The sequence below is a fragment of the Anolis sagrei genome, chromosome 6 (genome assembly GCF_037176765.1).
Source record: "Anolis sagrei isolate rAnoSag1 chromosome 6, rAnoSag1.mat, whole genome shotgun sequence".
In the NCBI taxonomy this organism is placed as follows: Eukaryota; Metazoa; Chordata; class Lepidosauria; order Squamata; family Dactyloidae; genus Anolis; species Anolis sagrei.
Genome location: NC_090026.1, coordinates 78,001,600 through 78,023,311, shown reverse-complemented (window position 1 = coordinate 78,023,311; position 21,712 = coordinate 78,001,600). Strand labels below are relative to the sequence as shown.

Genomic DNA, 21,712 nt, shown 5'->3' with positions numbered 1-21,712 from the left:
TTGGTGGACAAGAAAAGATGGGCTCAAAGCCAACCTTAAAAACTCTGGCATAGACACTGAGAACTGGGAAACTCTGGCTCTTGAGTTCTCCAGCTGGAGGTCATCTGTGACTAGCAGTGCTGTAGCATTTGAAGAGGCACAAATGGAGGGCGAAAGAGAGAAACATGTGGAGAGGAAGGCACATCAAGCCAACCCCGACCGGGGCCACCATAGGACTCCACAGTCACCTACATAACCACCACTAGTACACCGATCTAAGAAGACAATCCTACTCGGACAATGAGGGATCGCCTAAGGAAGGAGGAACCTTGCTGTCTTAATAGCTCAAGGAGCTTGGCATTTTTTGTCCCCAGTAGAGGGGCAGAGGGAGTAACCAGGCTGTTAAGAAAGATGATCTGATTCGTCAGTACTGCAAAGTCTCGGTTCTTTTGCACTGGTAATCTAACTGAATTATTCCATTTACATATCCAAACAGAGATTCAAAAGACTGAATGCTCCTCTACAGAATACTTTTCCCAGGATACAAAAAAACAGTTTATTGAGGAGAAGAATTCTTAGCAGTGAGTTATGTATTTAATTATGCAAGCCCTTTGCAGAGATCTGAAGCAATCCCGCCCAGACAGAGGTTTACCACTTCAGTGACAATTCAGTACACCGCAGCAGTGACCTACTTTTTCATTTGTGAGCTGCTTTTTTTTTTAAATACCATATAGATAGATAGATTCCTGTGATGAAATATATTAAGGTTGCTTGTTTTTTTAAAAAAAAAGTCTGCAAAACCTCACAAAGGATGAGTATTTCTGGAATTTTAGTAAATTTTAAAATTTACAACTTGTATCTAATTTAACAACTATATTTACAAAATATATGAGAAAGCTAGAAATATATTCAGATGTCTAGAATGTCCTTCTCAATGTTCATTTCCCAAAAGCTGTCAATAAGGACAACATGAATGCTTCTCTAGTCATTGCAGAGCATTGGGTTCATAGAGTTGAAAAATGTTCATATACTAATTTCAGGTCTCAAATGTTTTCTATATTTTTATTGATGTAATTTACATTTTGCCTCCTTTCCAGCATAAGACCCAAGACAATTTACTATATAATATATATTTTTTAGAAAATGCAATTAAAACTATATCTTGTCAGAAAGTTAAATAATGTTGTTGTATGCCTTCAAGTCATTTTCCAATCTGTAATGACTCTATTGCCGGGTTTTCTTGGCAAGGTGTGCTTCCCCCAAAGGCTTTATTTATTTATCGTGTCAGGAGCAGACCAAACAGTTGTGTAGCATTTTTTAACAAACAAACAAACAAAACACGAAGTTTGCAAGCTTGGTAGTTGATTAAATGTCCTTTGACCAGTAGCTGGCCACTTGGAGTGCTTCTGGTGTTGCTGTAAGAAGGTCCTCCATTGTGCATGTGGCAGGGCTCAGGTTGCATTGCAGCAGGTGGTCAGTGGTTTGCTTTTCTCCACACTCACATGTCTTGGATTTCAGTTTGTAGCCCCATTTCTTAAGGTTGGGTCTACATCTCGTGGTGCCAGAATGCAGTCTTTTTAGCACCTTCCAAGTCGCCCAGTTTTCTGTGTGCCCAGGGGGGAGTCTCTCATTTGGTATCAGCCATTGATTGAGGTTCTGGGTTTGAGCCTGCCACTTTTGGACTCTCGCTTGCTGAGGTGTTCCAGCGAGTGTCTCTGTAGATCTTAGAAAACTATTTCTTGATTTAAGTCATTGACGTGCTGGCTGATATCCAAACAGGGGATGAGCTGGAGATGTCACTGCCTTGGTCCTTTCACTATTGGCTGCTACTTCCCAAAGATCACCCCCAAAGGCTGAGCGAATGTGAAAGCCTGGGAGAAAGGCTGAGAGAATGTGACTTGCCTAAGTGGGTTTCCATGGCAAAGTGAGGATTTGAACCCTGGTCTCCAGAGCCCTAGACCAGCTTTCAAAACATCATACCATACTGGCTCTCTAAATAACATTAAATTGCATTAATATACAGTATAAACCTTGTATCCATGAGTGCTACCTACTGTGGAAACAGGAAATTGGATAATAGTAAACCCCTATTGAAATACAGTAAGTGACTCCAGCTGGAAGTTACTTTAGAGTTGCCCTGAAGAATCACAATTGGTTGCAGTTTCTCAGTTTTCTTCTGCAGCATATTTTTTTTTATTTCACACACTATTATTTGGTCCAGATTACAGCTGGATAAATCGTTTTCCCATATTCGTTTTAAATTTTATTTCTCAAGAAATTTGCAACTTTTACCAAAAATGAATCCAACTCACTGTTCCTCCAGTTCAGTAGTTCCCAACCTTTGGTTCTCCAGGTGTTTTGAACTTCAGCTCCTACAATTCCTTACACCTGTTAAAATGGGTAGGATTTCTGGTGGTTCTCAACCTGTGGATCCCCAGGTGTTTTGGCCTACAACTCCCAGAAATCCCAGCCAGTTAACCAGCTGTTAGGATTTCTGGGAGTTGAAGGCCAAAACATCTGGGGACCCACAGGTTGAGAACCACTGAGAGGACCAAAGTTTGGGAACCACTGCTCTAGAAGCAAGTGTCAAACTGTATTAGTACAGTTAGTTCATTTTGTTTGCATGAACCCTTTGCAATTTTAACAAGTCCAACACTTGTCATAAATATGGAGTATTGATTCCATCATAATACTGATACTAAAAAATTATGTATAAAATTATATATACTAAAACCAGAAAGCCTTGGCAAGTACATAAAACATCTGGGTGTGTGCATTTTAAAAGATTTCACTGTAGCCCTATTGCATAGCAGTTCAGTTCTTCAGAGCATTAATAGTTCTTCAGAGCATTTTGACTATTGCATTTGTAAGACAGGTTTCCTCCAATAAGTTCATGGAGGAGCAGATTGCAATCTTCCTTCCCGTCTTGTTTCAAACAGCCTTTGAAGGCAGGCCAGGAGGAGAAAATGATCAACCCAAAGTCTTCCAGATAAGTTTTTAGCTGGGGGGGGGGGGGGGGTAGAACTCAAATCTCCAAAGTCCCAGTCAACTATTTTAAGTTATACCACACTATATTTCTGGGCGAAATACACCATGTATACTTACCTGCCTTATAACTATTAATGATGGGAGATAACTCACACAGATACACACACACAAAGACACAACCTTGTTTCTGCTCCACATGCAGGGGTGCACACCAGAGAAATATAATGCCAGGCTTTTTGGAGGTAATACCTCAGTGATCTACTGCCATCTAGTGACATCTAGCCATCTTCTTTATAAAGTAAAATTACCAATAAGAATAATTTACATTGCTGCGTGCTGCTACAAACTTTAAAACATTCTAAAAAGTCCCACTTCTGCCTTACAGATGGAGTGCAAACATTTTAAATAATCAAATTAATGAATAATGTAATGTAAAAAATTTGATTTTGTGGTAGAAAGCAATGTTGTACAATCTTGCATCCCTGTTAGATGTAGATGACTTTTTAAAATGATCTGTTGTTTAAATGTATCATACATTTGTTTTGCGGGTCATGGCAAAGTATAAACATACATATATGTGTGTGTTTGTGTGTGTGTGTATATATATCAATCAATCAATCAAGAATGGGCATTCCTGGAAACTTTTAGGAAGATATTGAATGATGGTCTTCTTTCTCTCTGTCCCAGAAACAGCACAATTAGTTCCTTAACGTTTGATGAGTCCGATGACTTGCAAATGACCCAAGACGTGGAAATATGCTTGCTGAAGTCTGGAGAACTGATGTAAGCAAAACCTATTTTTTGGTCTGTCATTCTTAAAAATTAAAAACATAAACATAACCACTCAGAAGTAATTTCCATTGAGTTTAAAGGTATATATGTGAACAAAGCTCCACTGGATTTTTGAAGCCATTGCTTTTAGGCAATTGATGAAAAATTGGATCCAAACCCAAGCTGAAAACCAAATATTAACTATTTTCATGTTCTTTTCATTTTCAAAATGTTGCTTTGTTTGGTATAGGTTGAGTATTCCTTATCTAAATTGCTTCAGACCAGAAGTGTTTTGGATTTCAGATGTTAGAACATCTATATTTGTGTATATGTCCATGATAAGACATCTCGGAGATGGGACCCAACTCTAAACATGAAATTTATTTATTTCTCATACACTCCTTTATGTAATTTTAATACCACATTTTTAATAATTTTGGAGCCCCCTGTGGCACAGTGGGTTAAATCCCTGTGCTGGCAGGACTGAAGATCGATAGGTCGCAGGTTCGAATCCGGGGAGAGGCGGATGAGCTCCCTCTATCAACTCTAGCTCTTCATGCGGGGACATGAGAGAAGCCTCCCACAAGGATGATAAAAACATCAAATCATCCGGGTGTCCCCTGGGCAACATCCTTGCAGACGGCCAATTCTCACACACCAGAAGTGACTTGCAGTTTCTTAAGTTGCTTCTGACATGACCAAAAATAATTTTATGTATGAAAAAAAATGTGTGTACCATCCAGAAACTAAGAGGTGTCACTGTCTTAGCCATCCATGTGGACAATTTTGGATATCGGAATATATTATATATCGGATGATGGGGAATACTTGATTAGGGATTATTCCACATTAAGTGTGGGAAAATAATATGATATTCAGAACATTGCTAATTTCAGATAAGAAAAAATGTTTCCAGGTTATGCAAAAGTCATGCTACACAAAGAATTTTGGAACTGATCTCTCATGCAATTTCCTTTGCAACAAGAAAGCATGGCCCTTCCTGCTCCATTAGGAAGAATCACATACTCCCAGCAGCCTCTTGGAAGCATCAATTGGCTTGTGAATGAAATGTTTTCTTGTGCTTATGTGCCCCATCAATCAAATGTGTCTGTTGTCATGCTCTCATGCACTCTTCTCCCTGTCTCTCACCTTCTGTGTCCTTCCCCCAGGCTAAAGCTGCCACTCACCGTGGAGGACATTTTCAAGTTTGGAGAATCTAACAGAGAATTATTCATTAAGTCAAACACTTACAGCACTATTCCTATCACTGTGATAGAAACTGGCCTTACAATAAGCTGGGTGTTTTCCTCAGAACCAAAGAGCATTTCATTCAGTGTCGTGTACCAGGAATCAGAAGAAGCGCCGCTGGATCAAAGTAAAGTAAGACAACTGGGTCAAGGGTTTTTTTTTTCCTCTGCTGAACTAACTTTGGCATTGCTCTTAGCATTTTAAGAAACAAAATTCATTCAGATATGATGAATAGTCTTTTTCTTTGCTATCAAAGTCTCCAAAGTTCTTAGTAGGAAGGGATATTAGAGACAGCTATTATGTTGTATAAGTTATAGAGCTGCGCCATAAAACTTCATTGGGATTAGTATAGTGTCTAGTCAGTGGTTCCCAACCTTTCAGCCTCCAAGTGTTTTGGATTTCAGTTCCCACAGTTCCTAACAGCTGGTAAACAGCTGAGTAGGATTTCTGAAAGTTGAAGTCCAAAACACCTGGAGGCCCAAAGGTTGGGAACCACTGAATAGATCAAGGGAAGTCATGGTGCCTCTCTATTCTGTTTTGGTTAGACCTCACGTGGAATACTGTGTCCAATTCTGGGCATCACAGTTCAAAAGAGATATTGACAAGCTGGAAGTTGTCCGGGGCGGGGGCGGGGGCGGGGGCGGGGGGGGGAGCAAATAAAGTGATGAAAGATCCAAAGACTATGCCCTATGAGGAGCATTTTAAAGAATTGGGCATGCAAAAGAAAAGGTTGAGAGGAGACCTGATAGCCATGTATAAATATATGAAAGGATGCTATAAGGAAAAGGGAGCAAGGCTGTTTTCTGTTGCCCTGGAAACTAGGACTCAGAGCAATGGGTTCAAATTACAGGAAATGAGATTCCACCTGAACATTAGGAAGAAACTTCCTGAATGTAAATGCTATTTAGCAGTGGAAATCTCTGCCTTGGAGTGTGGTGGAAGCTCCTTCCTTGGATACTTTTAAATAGAGGCTAGATGGCCATCCAGCAGGAATAATTTGATTGTGCTTTTCCTGCATGGCAGGGGGTTAGACTAGATGCATAATTGATTGTTTTTAACTGTTATAATTGTTTAATTGCTGTTTATATATGTTTATCTGTATTATTGTGTAGGCATTGAATTGTGCCTTTTGTAAGCCACCCTGAGTCCCCTCTCGGGGGTTGAGAAGGGCGGGGTAGAAGTACGTGAAATAAATAAATAAATAATGACCCATGTGGTCTCTTCCAACTCTATGATTATATGATTATCACTCTTATTCAACCTAGCCTATCTCAGACGGCTGTAATGTGAGAGTTAAATAGAGGATGAACTCCATATACATCTCTGTGACTCGTTGAAGATTATTATTATTCCGCTCTATCTCCCCGAAGGGATTCAGAGTGGATTCCAAATATAAAAGGCAAACATGCAGTGCCCAAATACAACAACAATACATCCATGCTAACAAAATTTAAACAACCCAACATATAAACAGGAATTATGATGTAACAACTAAAATTAAATAAAAAACACATCTGTTGTAACAGACATAAGACAAAACATGAAACATCTAATAGAAACAACAATTTCATAGTTTCTTGAGGTAAACAGATTAATCATTGCTCAAGATATCTATTGAGCTGGTGGGGTGATCTTATGATCTTGGTTTATCCTATCACACTGCATTTTTTGCTATGCTAAATTTTCAAAAAACTGTCAATAGTGTGAGAAGTACCGTAGTTGTATTTTTCTGAAAATTGTCTCATCATCTTTGATTTTTTTGAAAACACACACACATTTTTTTAAAAAGCAGTGTTTCAGTTTCTCCTACTTAGTTGGGAAAACTTTCTCCCCATGAGTTGCATTGAACAGTGTTTATGAGACCTCTGCTGGTGATTGCTTTCCACTGCATGAAAAGGAAGGACTGGAGGAATCTTCTTAAATTAAATGGTATTCAGAAGGAAAAAGTGAAAACACTAGATATGTTGAAGTCTTTGGAAATATTTGAAGAACCTCATTGCATCCTAGTTTTGTTTGTTACACTTGTTTTTGGCGTTCAATGCAATTCTGTGTTTATTTATTCAGAAAGCTTCACTCTGTTCACTGAGTCTACCATGCAGGATCTCAGTTTCTACATTCCTGAGATTAAGTGGCATTGGGGTAGATCTGAAGAACCAGGAGATTTCCAAGTATTGATGAACTATTCATTCCCCACCTTGGTTAGGCTAGGAAAGGGCAATGCTGACTAAATCTGCATCTACAGTATGGAATTAAAGCAATTCGGCACCACTTTAACTGCCATGACTCAATGCTGTGGAATCCTAGGATTTAGTGAGGCACCAGCACTCTTTGGCACAGAAGACTAAAGACCCTATAACAATACAACTCTCAGGATTCCTTAGCATAGAGCAATGGCAGTTAAAGTGGAATCAAACTGTATTATTTCTATAGTATAGGTGCATCATTAATCTGATGGCAGATGCAATCCAGCAACATTTGAAGGGTCACATGTTGCTTCTTGCTGGATTAAAAAAAGTTGCTTTGGTACTGCAGATAGTGGCAATTATTTTTTAGGAAGAAATGTATTCACACTTAGCTCTACTGTATCTTTTGCAGGTTCTTATTCCTATGACTCGCTGCAACTCTCATAAGGAAACTATACGTGGGAAGGTGAAAGTCAGAAATCCTGGGATATACATCCTAATATTTGACAACACTTTCTCAAGGTTGGTGTATTTGGAGTGGGTGAGGAAGGAGGCCCAGATGCAACACACAACAAGCTCAGGGAGCTGCCTTGATCAAAATTCCTAGTTTAACACTTGGCCACCTAACTATGAAATAAGTGACATTTTATCCTTTGTAGAATATCAAATAAGCTGTCGTATCTGAATAGATGTTTTAAACTTATTCCTTCTGAGGCTTTGCATTCAGACATTGCATACACATTTGTTTTCCCTTTCACGAAAAGATTGTACATTAAAATTGTAACTCAATCTAAAGGAGAATGTATTTTAAAAACTAAAGGATGCTGTCTTTGCTGGGTGCCCTAAGCACATGTTGACATTGTTACTAACCTTCAAGTCAACTCCAGTTTATAGTGACCCTATTGAAGGGTTTTCTTGGTGAGTTTTTTTCAGTGAAAGTTTGCCATTGCCTTTCTCAGATAGTTCCTCTTCCAAGTCGTGACAAGATGTGACCCTAATTAGCTTCTGAGATCAGACACACTGTAGTACCTTTGGGAGGTTTAGTTTTTCATTAATTGCTCTTGATGTTTTAGCAGCAGCTGTTCAGTTTTGAAGGAGCTGGGGTATGATTTTAATTAGAGGATGATGTTTTGGAAAATCTCATACACAGCTTGGAAAAGGGCTTTTTAGACTATGGCTCCTAGTATCATCCAGCTAGCATGGACATTGGGAGATTCTGGGAATGATAGTATAAAAACGATGTTTACAAGCTGTGATTGTACCCTGTAAGTCAAAAGTTAAAACAGGTAATTAAATAAATATGCTCATACATGAAAATAAACTCCCTTGCAGTTAATAAGGTTTATTTCTAAACTAGCTCGGGTACCTGGCATTGTCTGGGTTATTTGAAAAAGTCAATTTTTAATTGTACATAATTAATAAGGTTGTGGGTGAACTACAACTCACATTATGCCCTGAAAAACTCCACCAGTACTTAAAGTTCGTTTGTGTTGGGCAAGTTTGCTCCAGATGCATCATTGGTGGGGTGGAGTTCAGTATGCTCTCTGGCTGTAGGGTAAACTACAACTCCCAATAAGGTGAGTCAGTCCCCTCAAACCCTTGCAGTAAAAGGTTAAGTTGGTCATGAGGGTTCTGTGTACCAAGTTTGGTCCAGGTCCATCATCGGTGGAGGTCACAGTTTTTCTTGTTGTGGATGAACTCCAAGTCCCAGAAAGGAAGGTCAGTTCCCCCCAAACCCCTCCAGTAATCAAATGTTGGCATATCAGATATGCGTGCCATGTTTGGTTCAGATCCATTGTTGTTTAGGTTCACAGTGCTCTCTGGATGTAGGCGAACTACAATTCCTCCAAATCAAGGTGAATTTCCTCCAAAGACCTCCAGTTTTATTTTTGCTGGTCATGGTGGCTCTGTGTGCCAAGTCTGGTTCAATTCCATCTTTGGTGGAGTTCACAATTCTCATTGAACTATACATCCCAGTATCTACAACTCCAAAATGTGGAGGCCGTGACAGACTTTGTATTTCTAGGCGCAAAGATTACTGCAGATGCAGACTGTGGCCAGGAAATCAGAAGACGCTTACTTCTTGGGAGGAGAGCAATGTCCAGTCTCGATAAAATAGTAAAGAGTAGAGACATCAGACTGGCAACAAAGATCTGCCTAGTCAAAGCCATGGTATTCCCTGTAGTCACCTACGGATGTGAGAGCTGGACCTTAGGGAAGGCTGAGCGAAGGAAGATAGATGCTTTTGAACTGTGGTGTTGGAGGAAAGTTCTGAGAGTGCCTTGGACTGCGAGAAGATCCAACCAGTCCATCCTCCAGGAAATAAAGCCCGACTACTCACTGGAGGGAAGGATACTAGAGACAAAGTTGAAGTACTTTGGCCACATCATGAGGAGAAAGCAAAGCCTAGAGAAGACAATGATGCTGGGGAAAGTGGAAGGCAAAAGGAAGAGGGGCCGACCAAGGGCAAGATGGATGGATGGCATCCTTGAAGTGACTGGACTGACCTTGAAGGAGCTGGGGGTGGTGACGGCTAACAGGGAGCTCTGGCGTGGACTGGTCCATGAGGTCACGAAGAGTCGGAGATGACTGAACGAATGAACAACAACAACAAACAACTCCAAAATCTCCTGGACAATTCCCCTCCAACCCCATCAGTATTCAAATTTTGGCATATTGGGTATGCATGCCAAGTTTGGTCCAGATCCATCATTGTTTGGGTTAATAGTGTGCTCTGGATGTAGGTGAACTGCAACTGTTATAAATCCCTCCAAAGACATCCAGTATTTTTTGTTGGTCATGGGGGTTCTGCAGGCCAAGCTAGTTCCAGGTACATCGTTGGTGGAGTCACAGTCCTCTTAGTTTGCAGGTGAATTATACATCCTAGTACCTACAACTCCTATAAAGCATGGTGAATTCTCCCCAAACCTCCCTAGTATGTTCAGTTGCAGATTAATTCCTCTGCTGTGTGCCACAGAAAATAATGGGAAAGGGTTATGGGAGGTGCAGTGGGAAGGGTCATGCAAATTCCACACCAATGGAGAGAGTAAGAAACACTGGGATGTCTGTGGTGGAGGAAAAACAGAAAATCTAGGATGAAATTGTCCCTGTATGAAAGCCTTCACTTGGGTGGTGGGCAGTATGCTGTTTGTGGTGCTCACTATAACCTGCAATGTCATTGGAGGAAAGGCCTTTGGTGTCTCTTGAGTGTTTGTGGCTGTAGCTGTTTGTGGAGACAGGAGCCTGTCTGTGTAAGTGGACACTCCAGCCACATATACACATACATATTTTCACTTTTGTTATGTGTATAGATATGCAAACGATATTGTTTGAATGCTACTGCTCCTAATAGAGAGGAAGTTCAGTAATATAACAGTTCAGTTGCGACTTTGATTTCAATGCAATCTATATGCAGCTCATTTGTTCAGTATTAATTTACTGCTTCAACTCAAGTGTTGTTTCTTCTCTTGTTGTTTCCCTACAGGTTTATCTCAAAGAAAGTATTTTTTCACTTAGCTGCTCAACGCCCAATCATCTACGATGGAAGTGATTTTCCATAGCCTTGAATATGTGTAATATTTATATACTGTATTTTTCCAAATTATATTTTTTAAAAACACTACTATTTATATATTCAAGAGACCACTAAAATTACAGATGTGTCGGAAGCCCTCTTAGGGTTATGCAATAATTTTTTAAACCACTTAACATGAAGGCACTTATAAAAAAGAAGTTAATTTTTATAGGAACACTAATGATTCTGGACTGTGTGCCAATCATTTATAAGCCATTTTGTTTATCTGAAATAAACAAAAAATAACTATGCATTGCTGCATTTGATGCACACAAAAAAGGCGCACAATCCAGATATACCTTTTCAAAGGGCTAAGAAATATGCAGTTTGCTTTTGATTTGCTGGGTTGGAAGTTGTATATAAAGACGTTAAAGTAGTATTGGTTCTGTGAAATGCTGCAAAAAGGATGGAATTCAAATTCAGCTCTGCAAAATCAGAAGGTATTTTTAACAAGGTTCAGTCTAGACATGCTCCACATTTAGGAAGGTGACAGTCAAACTCCAGCCAATTTGCATCGCACAAGAGTTTTGCAGAGCGATTCTTCATGCCTTTCTGCTCCTCAAGCACATATATTGCTGTGTGATCACAACTAAACATTGCGTAAAAGTGGCTTTGGGTCAGGTTACATAGCTTCAGATACATATCACAGCATACTAGCGTTTATTTGTTCTCAATGTGAAAATTCCCAGTTCTTGTCAGTTCCAATCCCTTGGATCCCATTGTGGGAGAAAAGTGAGGCATAAATTGCATAAATAAATACATACATGTGATGCAAAGCACAACTTGCTTGGCAAGTGAAACCTAAATGCTTGGTGTGCTGTAAAAACAACAGAATATCAGTGTGGACTGATAATTTTGTTATAATTTTGTTTTATATTTTCACAATTTCATAATGTAGCAAACTGTATCCAATACTGGTGCTTCAATTGGCCCTGGTAGCAGAATAATCTTATAGTGTTTAATGTATTGTCCAAGGCTTTCATGGCTGGAATCACTGCATTGTTGTAGGTTTTTTCGGGCTATATGGCCATGTATGTCTCTAGAACATGGCCATATAGCCCGAAAAAACCTACAACACACTTATAGTGTTTGTTTTTAGGATGGCCCCAATTTTTTGCTTTGAAGAGCTGCTCAGAATGAGGCCTAAATTTGACTAGTTCCAAAACTGGCAAATTGATGGCTGTTTGCACATCTCCTTTTTAGCCTAAAGACATGGTTTAATGAATGGGGTAAATTGACACTAAGTTGGTTCATGCAGCCTGTTTACTCCCCCCATGGCAAAAATGGGTAAACAAACCAGAAAGAGAAAACCTTACATAACAGCAAAACCTGGGATTAAGTCAACTGCATCCAGATAAACCAGGATTCGCAAAGTCAGTTTTCAATTCTAACTTGTTTGTCACAGTTGATCATACTGTGGACATGATGCAGAGCTTTTTTCTGGTTTGTTCATCTGCTGTGACCAAGCACGTGGAAATGAGCAGATTCTGTGTATCACCCATTTCTCATTCATATCATGGTTTCCTAACAGCTACTTTAACAGACCACTCGTTTAATTGTAAACACAAAGTGTGTCTTTCTCTTAAATATTTTAATTCCGTGTGAATAAGGCAGTTTTACTCTTTAGAATGATTAAATTACAAGGTAAGCTATTTTTAAAACAAGATTTTCATAGGAATACTAATGATTCTGGACTGTGTGCCAATCATTGATAAGCCATTTAGTTTATCTAAACTATACAAAAATATATCTATGCAATGCTGCATTTGGTGCAAATTTTCTAGCAAGGAGACTGATCTATGATAGAGGAAGGAGAAACATCCTTCTGTTCCTTTGATAAAAAGGTGCTACGTTGTGTGGGGAGCGGAAATTACAGTATGACTGAACTGCAACTCACTTTTTACCATTTATAATCCTTTTCACAGACAATGGCATTTCTTTGTATGCTTCATACCTCTACAGACTTATTCTAATCAAAGCTATGTGACATAGTTAGTTGCATGATATTGCCATGCATTATTATTATGCAGATTTTGGTGGTGGCTATACCAGCACAAGGCTCCTGTAATATACTGAATACTTGTATTCAGAGATGTATGGATTGACTGATACATTTAAGAAGATATTGCGGACTATAACATAGAGATCCCATCTGTGGTAGCTTCTAATTTGTGCATTTGCCACTGAATTATTTAATGGTGTTGTTATTGAAGTGCCAGAAGTGTCTTTTATTTTGAACTGAACTGCAATAAGAATTTCAACGTTAGAAGCTGAAACAGAGTTTTCCATGGAATGTGCAATAAATATCTAAAGGACTTTGGACTGAAATCCTCATAATATCATAGCTCTGACTTGCCAGTCGACGTTGCTGTGATTTGGGGTATGGATTTCTAATTTTGCAGAGGTGTGTGTGTTTCACAATTCAGGTTGATGCGACTTTTATCAATCCCAATTTATGGTTTTAAATATACATAGTTGAACGGGTGAACAGGATGCCTGGATCCTTTTATTTGTCTGTATTTTATCTTAAAGCTTTGATTTCATCTTATTTACTTTTTTAAAAGGGTTAGATCCAGAAAATGATAATGCGGGATGCTTCTCTGGATCCAACACAAAGAATTGACTCTAAAAACTATAAACTATTAAATGGGAAGATTTACTAACCAGCCTTATTGTCAGAAATACAGTGTCACAATTTTGGTCTCATGCTGTATCTGCATCCACAATTCTAATGGCATTTTATTTCATTTTGCTCACATAGCCATACCGATTTTATGTTCTCCCAGAACTAATCTGCTATTGCTTGAGAATTATATTTTTAAAAATCTTATACCATTATTAGTCACTTTCATTTTGATGACAGGAAATGGAAATAGTACCTGTAAGTGGTAGATCACTAAATTATATGTTCACAGTTATTATTACTAACAGGGTTTTTTGAGGCAGGGGGGAATCTACAATAAGGATATCATGCAAGGAGTTCTATTGTAACAGATTCTAGGATAGGTACAACAAGTATATTTCTGGAGTAGCCACAGAACTCAGTTTCTTCAGACCTATTCCAGAATTACAGGAGAGGTGGGTAGTAGATGGCCTGGAACATGGTTGAGTTTTGCTGTGTCCAGCATCTCATGTGCCTGGATGTCTTGAGCGCATCAAGTTTTAGAGGTGCTACCTTTCTTTTGGCATTTTTAAGGCTATGCAGTACAGTAAACAAGCTCTACTACAACTTGAGAACTAATATAGTGGTTTGAACATTGAATTAGGATTCTGGAGAGCAGGATTTGATTCCCCATTCAGCAATGGAAATTTGTTGGGTGGCCTTTGGTGAGACACACTCTCTGTCCTAAAAAATCCCATGATAGGGTTACTTAGTGTCACCACGTGTCAGAGGTGACTTGAAGCACACAAAAAACAGTACAATTTAGTGAAGGCTTTCAGGCTCTATTAGCGTCTCCTTCAAAAAACACTGAGGTTTCTGCTATTCTGAGTAACAATATCAGTCAGGCTCTGCAAGCTTCAAAAGACTGAGTAGGCAGCAATGCTGGAACCTTGAGAACATGAGAAGAAGCCCATTTGGAATTCTGCAGTTCGTTCTCTCTAGAGTTTTGAAAGAGAACAATGAAGTCATTAACTGCACTATCAAAATCTGTTTAATGAAGCTATTAATTCTGTTTATTGCTAGTCTGAACATATCCAAAGACAGAGTTTTGGCATATTGTTTTTCTTGAATTACTGCTTCCAAGCTCTTCCAGCCAGGCTGGCTGGAGGATTCATACAACCAAGGTATGAAAAGTAACTTTTCTAGGATCTCTCCAAACTTTATAAACAAAGCAGAAAGTGAATAATACAACTAAAAATACAGAAGGAAGACTATCTCTCAAAAAACAATGCATTCCCAGTGTTGTTACTATTATGTGCCTTCAAGCCACTTCTGAGTTATGGTGACTCTCAAGCAAACCTATCATGAGATTTCCTTGGCAAGATTTGTACACGAAAGGTAGAGGAAGGAAACCTCTCATGTCCAAATCTTGCCAAGGCAGAGTGTATATGACTTGCCTGAGGTCACCCAGCATGTTTCCATGGCCAAGCTGGGATTTAGTCCCTGATCTCCAGAGTTGTTGTCCTACCACTCATACCACTACATCATGCTGACTCAGTATACAGGACAAAAAAAATTATTGTGAAACTCAAAGCTGATCAAATGTTGATGGTTCAGCATAGTTTATTTCATTGGTCTGAAGTTAGTCAATGATGAGTAGTAGCATGTTGACCCAATTACCAGATGTTTCAACTCCAGTGTAGAGCCTTAACAATATTTCAAAGCCATTATCTACTAGAGTACGTTAAAAGGACAGTGCTCATCCCACTGCAGGGATGGGAGATGTGTTGCCACTGGAATACAACTCCCATCATCTTTCACAATTGGCTGGTTTGTGTGGACTCAATGGGACCTAGAGTCCAAGGGTATCTTGATGGCCACACATTCCCAGACATGTCATCATTTTCCAAATCCTGCTAATAATGAATCATATCTTGTTGATTCACATATTTCTTTAAATCTGTTGCTAAAAAAGGACAGAATCCTATGCAAACCATCAAGAAGTAAGTCCCACTGAACAGAGTAGGGTCACTCTAGATGTATCTTATCCTTTCAGATATGTCCGTGTCTGAACAGAAGAGAGTTCCAGGCAGACAGGCAGAATTCTAGTTTTGAAATGGCATTTTTTTCTGCATAAAGAATGTTACTTTGGTTTTCTTCTGCTTCCAAATTTGACAAAGTTCTTTTCTAGTAGTTTCTACTGAAAGTTGGATTCACTAAGCTGAAAACTGTTGATATGCAAAAATAACAGTGATGAGCTTGATTTTAAAAAAGCAACACAATTTTGGAGTTGAACTTCTATTTTTTAGTTGGATCTCAGTTTGGTTTCATTAACCCTTTAAAAAGTTAGAAATTTTGCAACTGTCAAAATAGATTACCTGGTATAAAGATATAGAACTCCACCTGATCGAATGCAGAGGACATAATCACTCATGTATATGTTAAATATGTACATTTGTATGGATGCAGATGGCTTTTGTACTGGAATATTTCTGGATGCTTTTATACTCAGGAACTAATTAAAAGTGTCTATCATTTAAAGTGACTGTATTGTTTTATTTTAAAAATGGAAACAAATTGTTCAATTGATTAGTTTGTAAGGTTTCTAGATCCTGAGTTTGAGGAGTGGAGCCCAAATGGTAAAGGGTGGGACTTGCTGAGATGCAACACGGGTTGGTGATGTTTGTTGGGCCAGAGGATATAACATGGCCAGCAAATAGCAAGGATGCCAAAGGTTCGAATCCAGTAGAGCAGCAGCCTAGGACCTGAGCAAGGGGCAACAACTCAAATAAAAATAATTTGCACTCTTTTATGCTTTCATCTAAGTATCCCAAGATATGAGCCAAAATCCTTAGAGAGTGGAAATGTGTAGCCTTAGTCACTTAGAAGGGTTCATGTGGCATGAGAGGTGTGTAGTATATGGCCTGGAAACACAGGAAACAGTGGTGAAGTTGAAATGGCCACAACACTATTGGTTACAGCTGGTAGAGCTCTGGGTGCAGCAAAGGGCATGGGTCCAAGCATTGGGTGATCTGCCTGTTCACAATGGACCTCCACACCCAGCCAACACTGGGATCCACGAGTAGAAGTCACTGTGAATTTCCCATTGTCTCTATGGGCAAGGTAGAAGTGATGAACCTGCGCAGAATTTCTCAACCCTCAAGATCCTTCAAGAAGATACCCAAAGTGAAGAAATTGGGTGCAAATTTTACTTTCCCAAAAAAAATCCACCCTAAACACTGTGACAAGCATAACACCTTCACCCAACAAAACCACAGCCTCATTCCTACATACCTCCAGAACTTCTTCAAGTCAAGAAAAGGAGGATGGGAAAGATTGTCAAGGGAAGACTGGGCTGTGTCTTAGCTGGAGAGTCCTTATATGCTTCCATGGTAGGACCGAAGAGAAATCTCTGCTTCTCCATCTCTGCTGGAGTGCTTCATCTCCAGCCAATCAAGTGCCAGTTGGCTGGCCATTCTACTTGTTTGTGAAAAAACACATATTCTGTTGACAATCCAATGGTGCACTTTTGCTGGATGACATAGCTTCCACAGAAAGGGTCATCACCCCCTCCTTGTAAGTTCATCTACTACTAAAAACAGTCAAAATGCTAGGTAGTTTCCCACTGGAAACAATGTTGGTCACTGTAGAAGGTTGGAGTAGGAAAGAAAGTCCAACTTCCAGTGATATTGAATGCACTGTTGGATCTTGGCCACTTTTCTAATTCTAAACTGTTCAAATATGATCTAGCAAAGACTTCAGAAATTCTGCAGTTCTGATATCACTTTTAAAGTGCATTATTTGAATTATGGAAGATCCAGGTCCTCTTAGGTATAGTTTCAGAGGGCTGAAAAGCTTTTAAGGGGATGGAAGTTTTCGGTGAGTTACCATCCATCCCTACCCAATCTGTCCTTGAGACTTCATGCACTTTTCAGGGTTTGTGAGGCATTTACCTATTCATTCTCAATCTCACTTAGAATCATAGAGTTGGAAAAGACCACGAGGGTCATCCAGTCCAACCTCCTGCCAGGCAGAGACACACACTCAAAGAACTCTTAACACAAGGGTCCTCAAACTAAGACCCAGGAGTTGAATTGTGGTTCCAGAACTGGTCACAGCATTCTATCTGAGGTCTGACCAAAGCAGAATACAGTGGGACTGTGGATTCCCCCTATCTAGACACTACTTCTGTTATGCAGTCTAGAATCGCATTGGATTTCTTAGTGATGAGAATTTTTTAAAAGTGACTCATCTACCAATGATTAAAACATTCTCACCAATCTATAAGAAAATGTTCATTAGCCTCAGAAGCCTCAAGAAGCCAAATCATCTGCTTTTGTCTCTCTTTTAAGACAGAGATCTAGAGGTGAAGCAGTAATAATGAAAGTGATTTGCAGAAGTCAGAGGTTTTTTTGAAGGATGTTTCAAGTTTTTCCCACGTAAATTGTCACATAAAGAATCATAATAAGGCTGAAATCTTTCCACAAAGTTCAAGAGAAGTTCATGGCCAGGGGATGGCCTTTCAAGTACATATTTTTTGTGCCAAAATTTTAAGCATACCAAATGGCATAGAGAAAATTAGATTCCTGTCTCCAAAGGACAAGGCTATTTGACATCTGGATATCTTTGAGGCATGTACATTATGCCTTCTCAAAAAGCAGCAGCATCTAGGCATCTAGAAGACGTTTTCTTCATAAAAGGTGAGTTGGAAAGAGAATGGTGGAACTGATCACTGCTCTTTTTATTTAAAGTAGTTGGCATAAACTCAGTCTTATAGAAATTGGTTAGATTTAAACAAATAATGCTGTGGTCTTATGTCCATTTACCAACAAGTAAGCACTACTTCAGGTGAAATTCACCATATTTCTGTGTGGACATGTATAGGTTTGTATTGTATAATATTCACCTGGCTTAAAGCCCCATTGACTTAGATTATATAGGTAACTGGAGTCTAATAAAAACCAATGGATCTGGTCTAAGCATGATCCAGGGCTCATCTATACCTACCACAAATCCTGGGCCAGTCCAGAAGCAGAAGAAGTATTCAGACAATCGGCCTCTGACCCACAGCCTGGTCCAGCCTAGCCGAAACCTATTCAACCCAGCTGACCTATCATCCTTACCTTTTCTGTCACCCTGTCACTGTGGCTGATGGCTACAGAGCTCTGGGGAGCTCCTGGCCCTTGGTGGGCACCTTGGCTAGCATCAGAAAATCAGGGGAAAAGGGGTGACTGGGGATGGCTATGAGCTCTCACCAAGTGATTTTTTTGTTGTCAGGAGCAACTTGAGAAACTGGATGAGGGCAATATATTCCTCATCCATCCTTTCCTCATGAAAATGGCACAGCCAGCCCATGTGGACAGCAGACCAGTTCACATTGGAGGTGGTCTGCTGTCCACAAACTGCCCAAAGTGCAGGTCTGCTCTGGAATATTGGCTGAATTTGCTTAACACAGGGCCAAAACTGCCCAGCCGGTTTTATCCTGTGTTAAGGCCCTGGACAAGAAAAACCTCTGGCCCACCTCGGGTTTTAGAGCTAAAATAGAAAAGTCCTCAGTCAAGATTCAATGAAGTACTTTTATATGTAATCATTCAGAATCATGGATAGACCCATTAATATGAATGCACTTATTATTAGTCAATGATTATGCTGGTTCCCTTGAAGTACATTAAAGAGGCATTTGATTGGAAAGCAAAATGTTTGTTGAATTATTGTTTAATTGTCATGCAGCCCAGAATTGATAAAATGTTATTAGAACCAATATTATTTATTAAAATATTTCAAAATCATGCAGAACAAAAATAAGAAAATTGTTACAAATTTGTAGCTACGACGGACGCAACGATTGATGAGACAACTGAATAATTTCTTAATACCTTATTTGAAATGGATTATATACGTAAGCACATGCATTTGCCCTTTTTTATTTTTCAGTGAGATTTCCTTGAAGTTTTCAAAATCCTTCAATGGCCATTTTTTCCACTTCAAAACCTATAGCATAGGTTATGAACCTACTATATTTTTCTGTGTCCTGGCTAATTACAAAGCTGCATAGTATCACAATCACATTTTTTTCCTGGAGAAGTTGGGTTTTTTCAAAATCATTTTGCTTTTGAGAATTCTTGCCTTCATTTAAATTACTGTTTCAATTATATAATTGGGCACATTAGTAACATCAGGCTAGGAATGCTGAGGGATTGTGGGTGTTGCAGTCACCAAAAGGACTTTTTCCAATGTCTATATCAGACATGACACCACATAGTCTAAAAAGCCTAGTTTTGGGATCCTGATTTGCAGATATTTGGAAAATTAAATTTGGGACATGTCCGATATAAGACAACCAAGACACTGAGAAAAATTTAGATGAAAATTCAACCACTCATCCACTATAAAATGTACTGCCTTTTTACGTTTTTCAAAAAAGCTGTACCATCTGTAACTGGTGGGACAACGAGGATTGATTCTTGGGGTTGAAGCCCAGTGACAGCTCAAAAACGGGCATGCTAGAGAATCAACACGATTAATGTTTCCCTCATGTGTGTGTGTATTGTTGGTCCAGTTGGCCAGGTATGTCCTGCAGCTGCAATCAAATTATTTTGACTTTTCATCCCTTTCCCACAACAAAATGCTGCTTACTCCCATATTCTGAGATGCAGAAGCAAACTCTATTTCATTTCCACTGTTGTGTAGGTGGTGCAATTTAAAAGAATTTAAAATGTTAAATTGAATCAATACAGCATTTCCCTCTTTTTGAAATCAGTCTTGGCTAATGTTTATCAGGGGTTCTGCTTGTATTTTAGAATAGAATGACAGTTGTGGAGAAGAAGAAAAATTAATTTGGGACGATGCAGCAGTTAGAAGGTCTATTATAACTGACAGAAACATTACTTGTGTGTTTCACAACTTACCTAATGCCCACGGCTTTTTAAAAGGGAGCACATATAAGATTATTTTGTGTCTACATCCCTACCATTTGAGTAGAACATGTGCAGGTTTAAGATCATGTGAGAATATGTCATATATTAAATTCATTCCCTTGCTGCAAATCTTTTCTAAACTTTCCCATGTAAGGTTTTTATCTATATACTAGCCATCCCCTGTCATGCATTGCTGTGGTCCAGTCTGTGTATATGTGTTTTATGTGTATATATATGCGCATGTGTGTATATATATATTTGTGTATATGTATATATGTGTGTGTTAGTGTGTTAGTGTATATATGTGGTTTTGTGCATGAGTTGTAATGTATTTTTTGTTTTTTGGCTTTAAAGTCTCTTCTGCTGTGTTTTTCAGTGTTATGAGTGATGGTGACTTGTTGGCCTGATAGGTGTATTGCTTCCAAATTTGGTGTCAATTCGTCCAGTGGTTTTTGAGTTATGTTAATCCCACAAATGAACATTACATTTTTATTTATATAGATATAGATATATATCTCCACAACAGTTTCATTTGTTCCACACAAAATGTGGTTGAAATGTTGCTCCTTTATTTTATATATTTCTTATTCTCTTCACAGTTAAATATTAATAATAAACTCTCAAAACAATGCACAGAAGAAAAATGTCAAATAGAGCCCTTGGAGATAACGTATATAAAATGTTCTACAGATGCTACATAACTCCAGACCTCCTAGCCAAAATGGACAATTCACAAACAGGTTCCTGTTGGAGGTGCAAAAGAAAGAAAGGGACTTTCTTTCACATATGGTGGTCGTGTGAACTGGTGCAGAAAAGAATAATAATTGGAAAAGAATAATAATTGGAAAAGAATAATAAAGGAAACAAATAAAATGATCTACAACAAAGTAAAAAAGAACCCAGGGATGTGCCTATTAGGGATATTCAGAGATAGCTTAGAACAACCAGAGAGAGAAATTTGTTTGTACAGCTTTGCGGCTGCATGCATTACAATTGCCAAAGATTGGAAAGGGGAGAAAACATTAAGCATCAAAGATTGGAAGGATAAACTGTGGGATTATGCACAGATGGCTAAGATTTCTAGCAATTTGAAATATGAAAATAATGAAATATTTGAAAGAAACTGGAAGCTGGCCTTAGCATACTTGACGGGAGAGCTAAAGAAATAAAAACAAGAGGAATTTATTGTATTAGTATAGAGGGTTAAATAAATTGTGCATAAATCCTGCGTGGATTAGTGACGGAAGTCAAGGTGGTGGGCAGCACTGGGGGTGGGTGGAGGGGTAACTGTATGGAGGGTTGTTTGTGTATGTGTGTTTGTTTGTGCAGGTGTATATATGGTTGGTGTATTATTTTTTTGAAATAATTTTTTTAAAAAAAAAAAGAAAAAAAATAGAGCCCTTGGCATGCCTGGCTTCTCTGGAATATGACAGAACTCAGCTTAGACTTA

At 38.9% G+C, this 21,712-nt stretch overlaps 1 protein-coding gene across 2 annotated transcripts in view; it reads left to right on the top strand.

Moving 5' to 3' along the window:
• The window catches only part of FYCO1 (FYVE and coiled-coil domain autophagy adaptor 1), an 81,060-nt gene extending 65,174 nt beyond the window's left edge, over nucleotides 1-15,886 (top strand). For both annotated transcript variants that reach the window (XM_060781796.2, XM_060781794.2), the window contains exons 15-18: nucleotides 3,655-3,750; nucleotides 4,908-5,118; nucleotides 7,582-7,691; nucleotides 10,654-15,886. In XM_060781796.2, coding sequence (XP_060637779.2) covers nucleotides 3,655-3,750; nucleotides 4,908-5,118; nucleotides 7,582-7,691; nucleotides 10,654-10,729 — 493 coding nt within the window. In that variant the 3' untranslated portion in view covers nucleotides 10,730-15,886. The remainder of the gene's footprint in view (nucleotides 1-3,654; nucleotides 3,751-4,907; nucleotides 5,119-7,581; nucleotides 7,692-10,653) is intronic.
• Nucleotides 15,887-21,712: the final 5,826 nt, after the last annotated feature.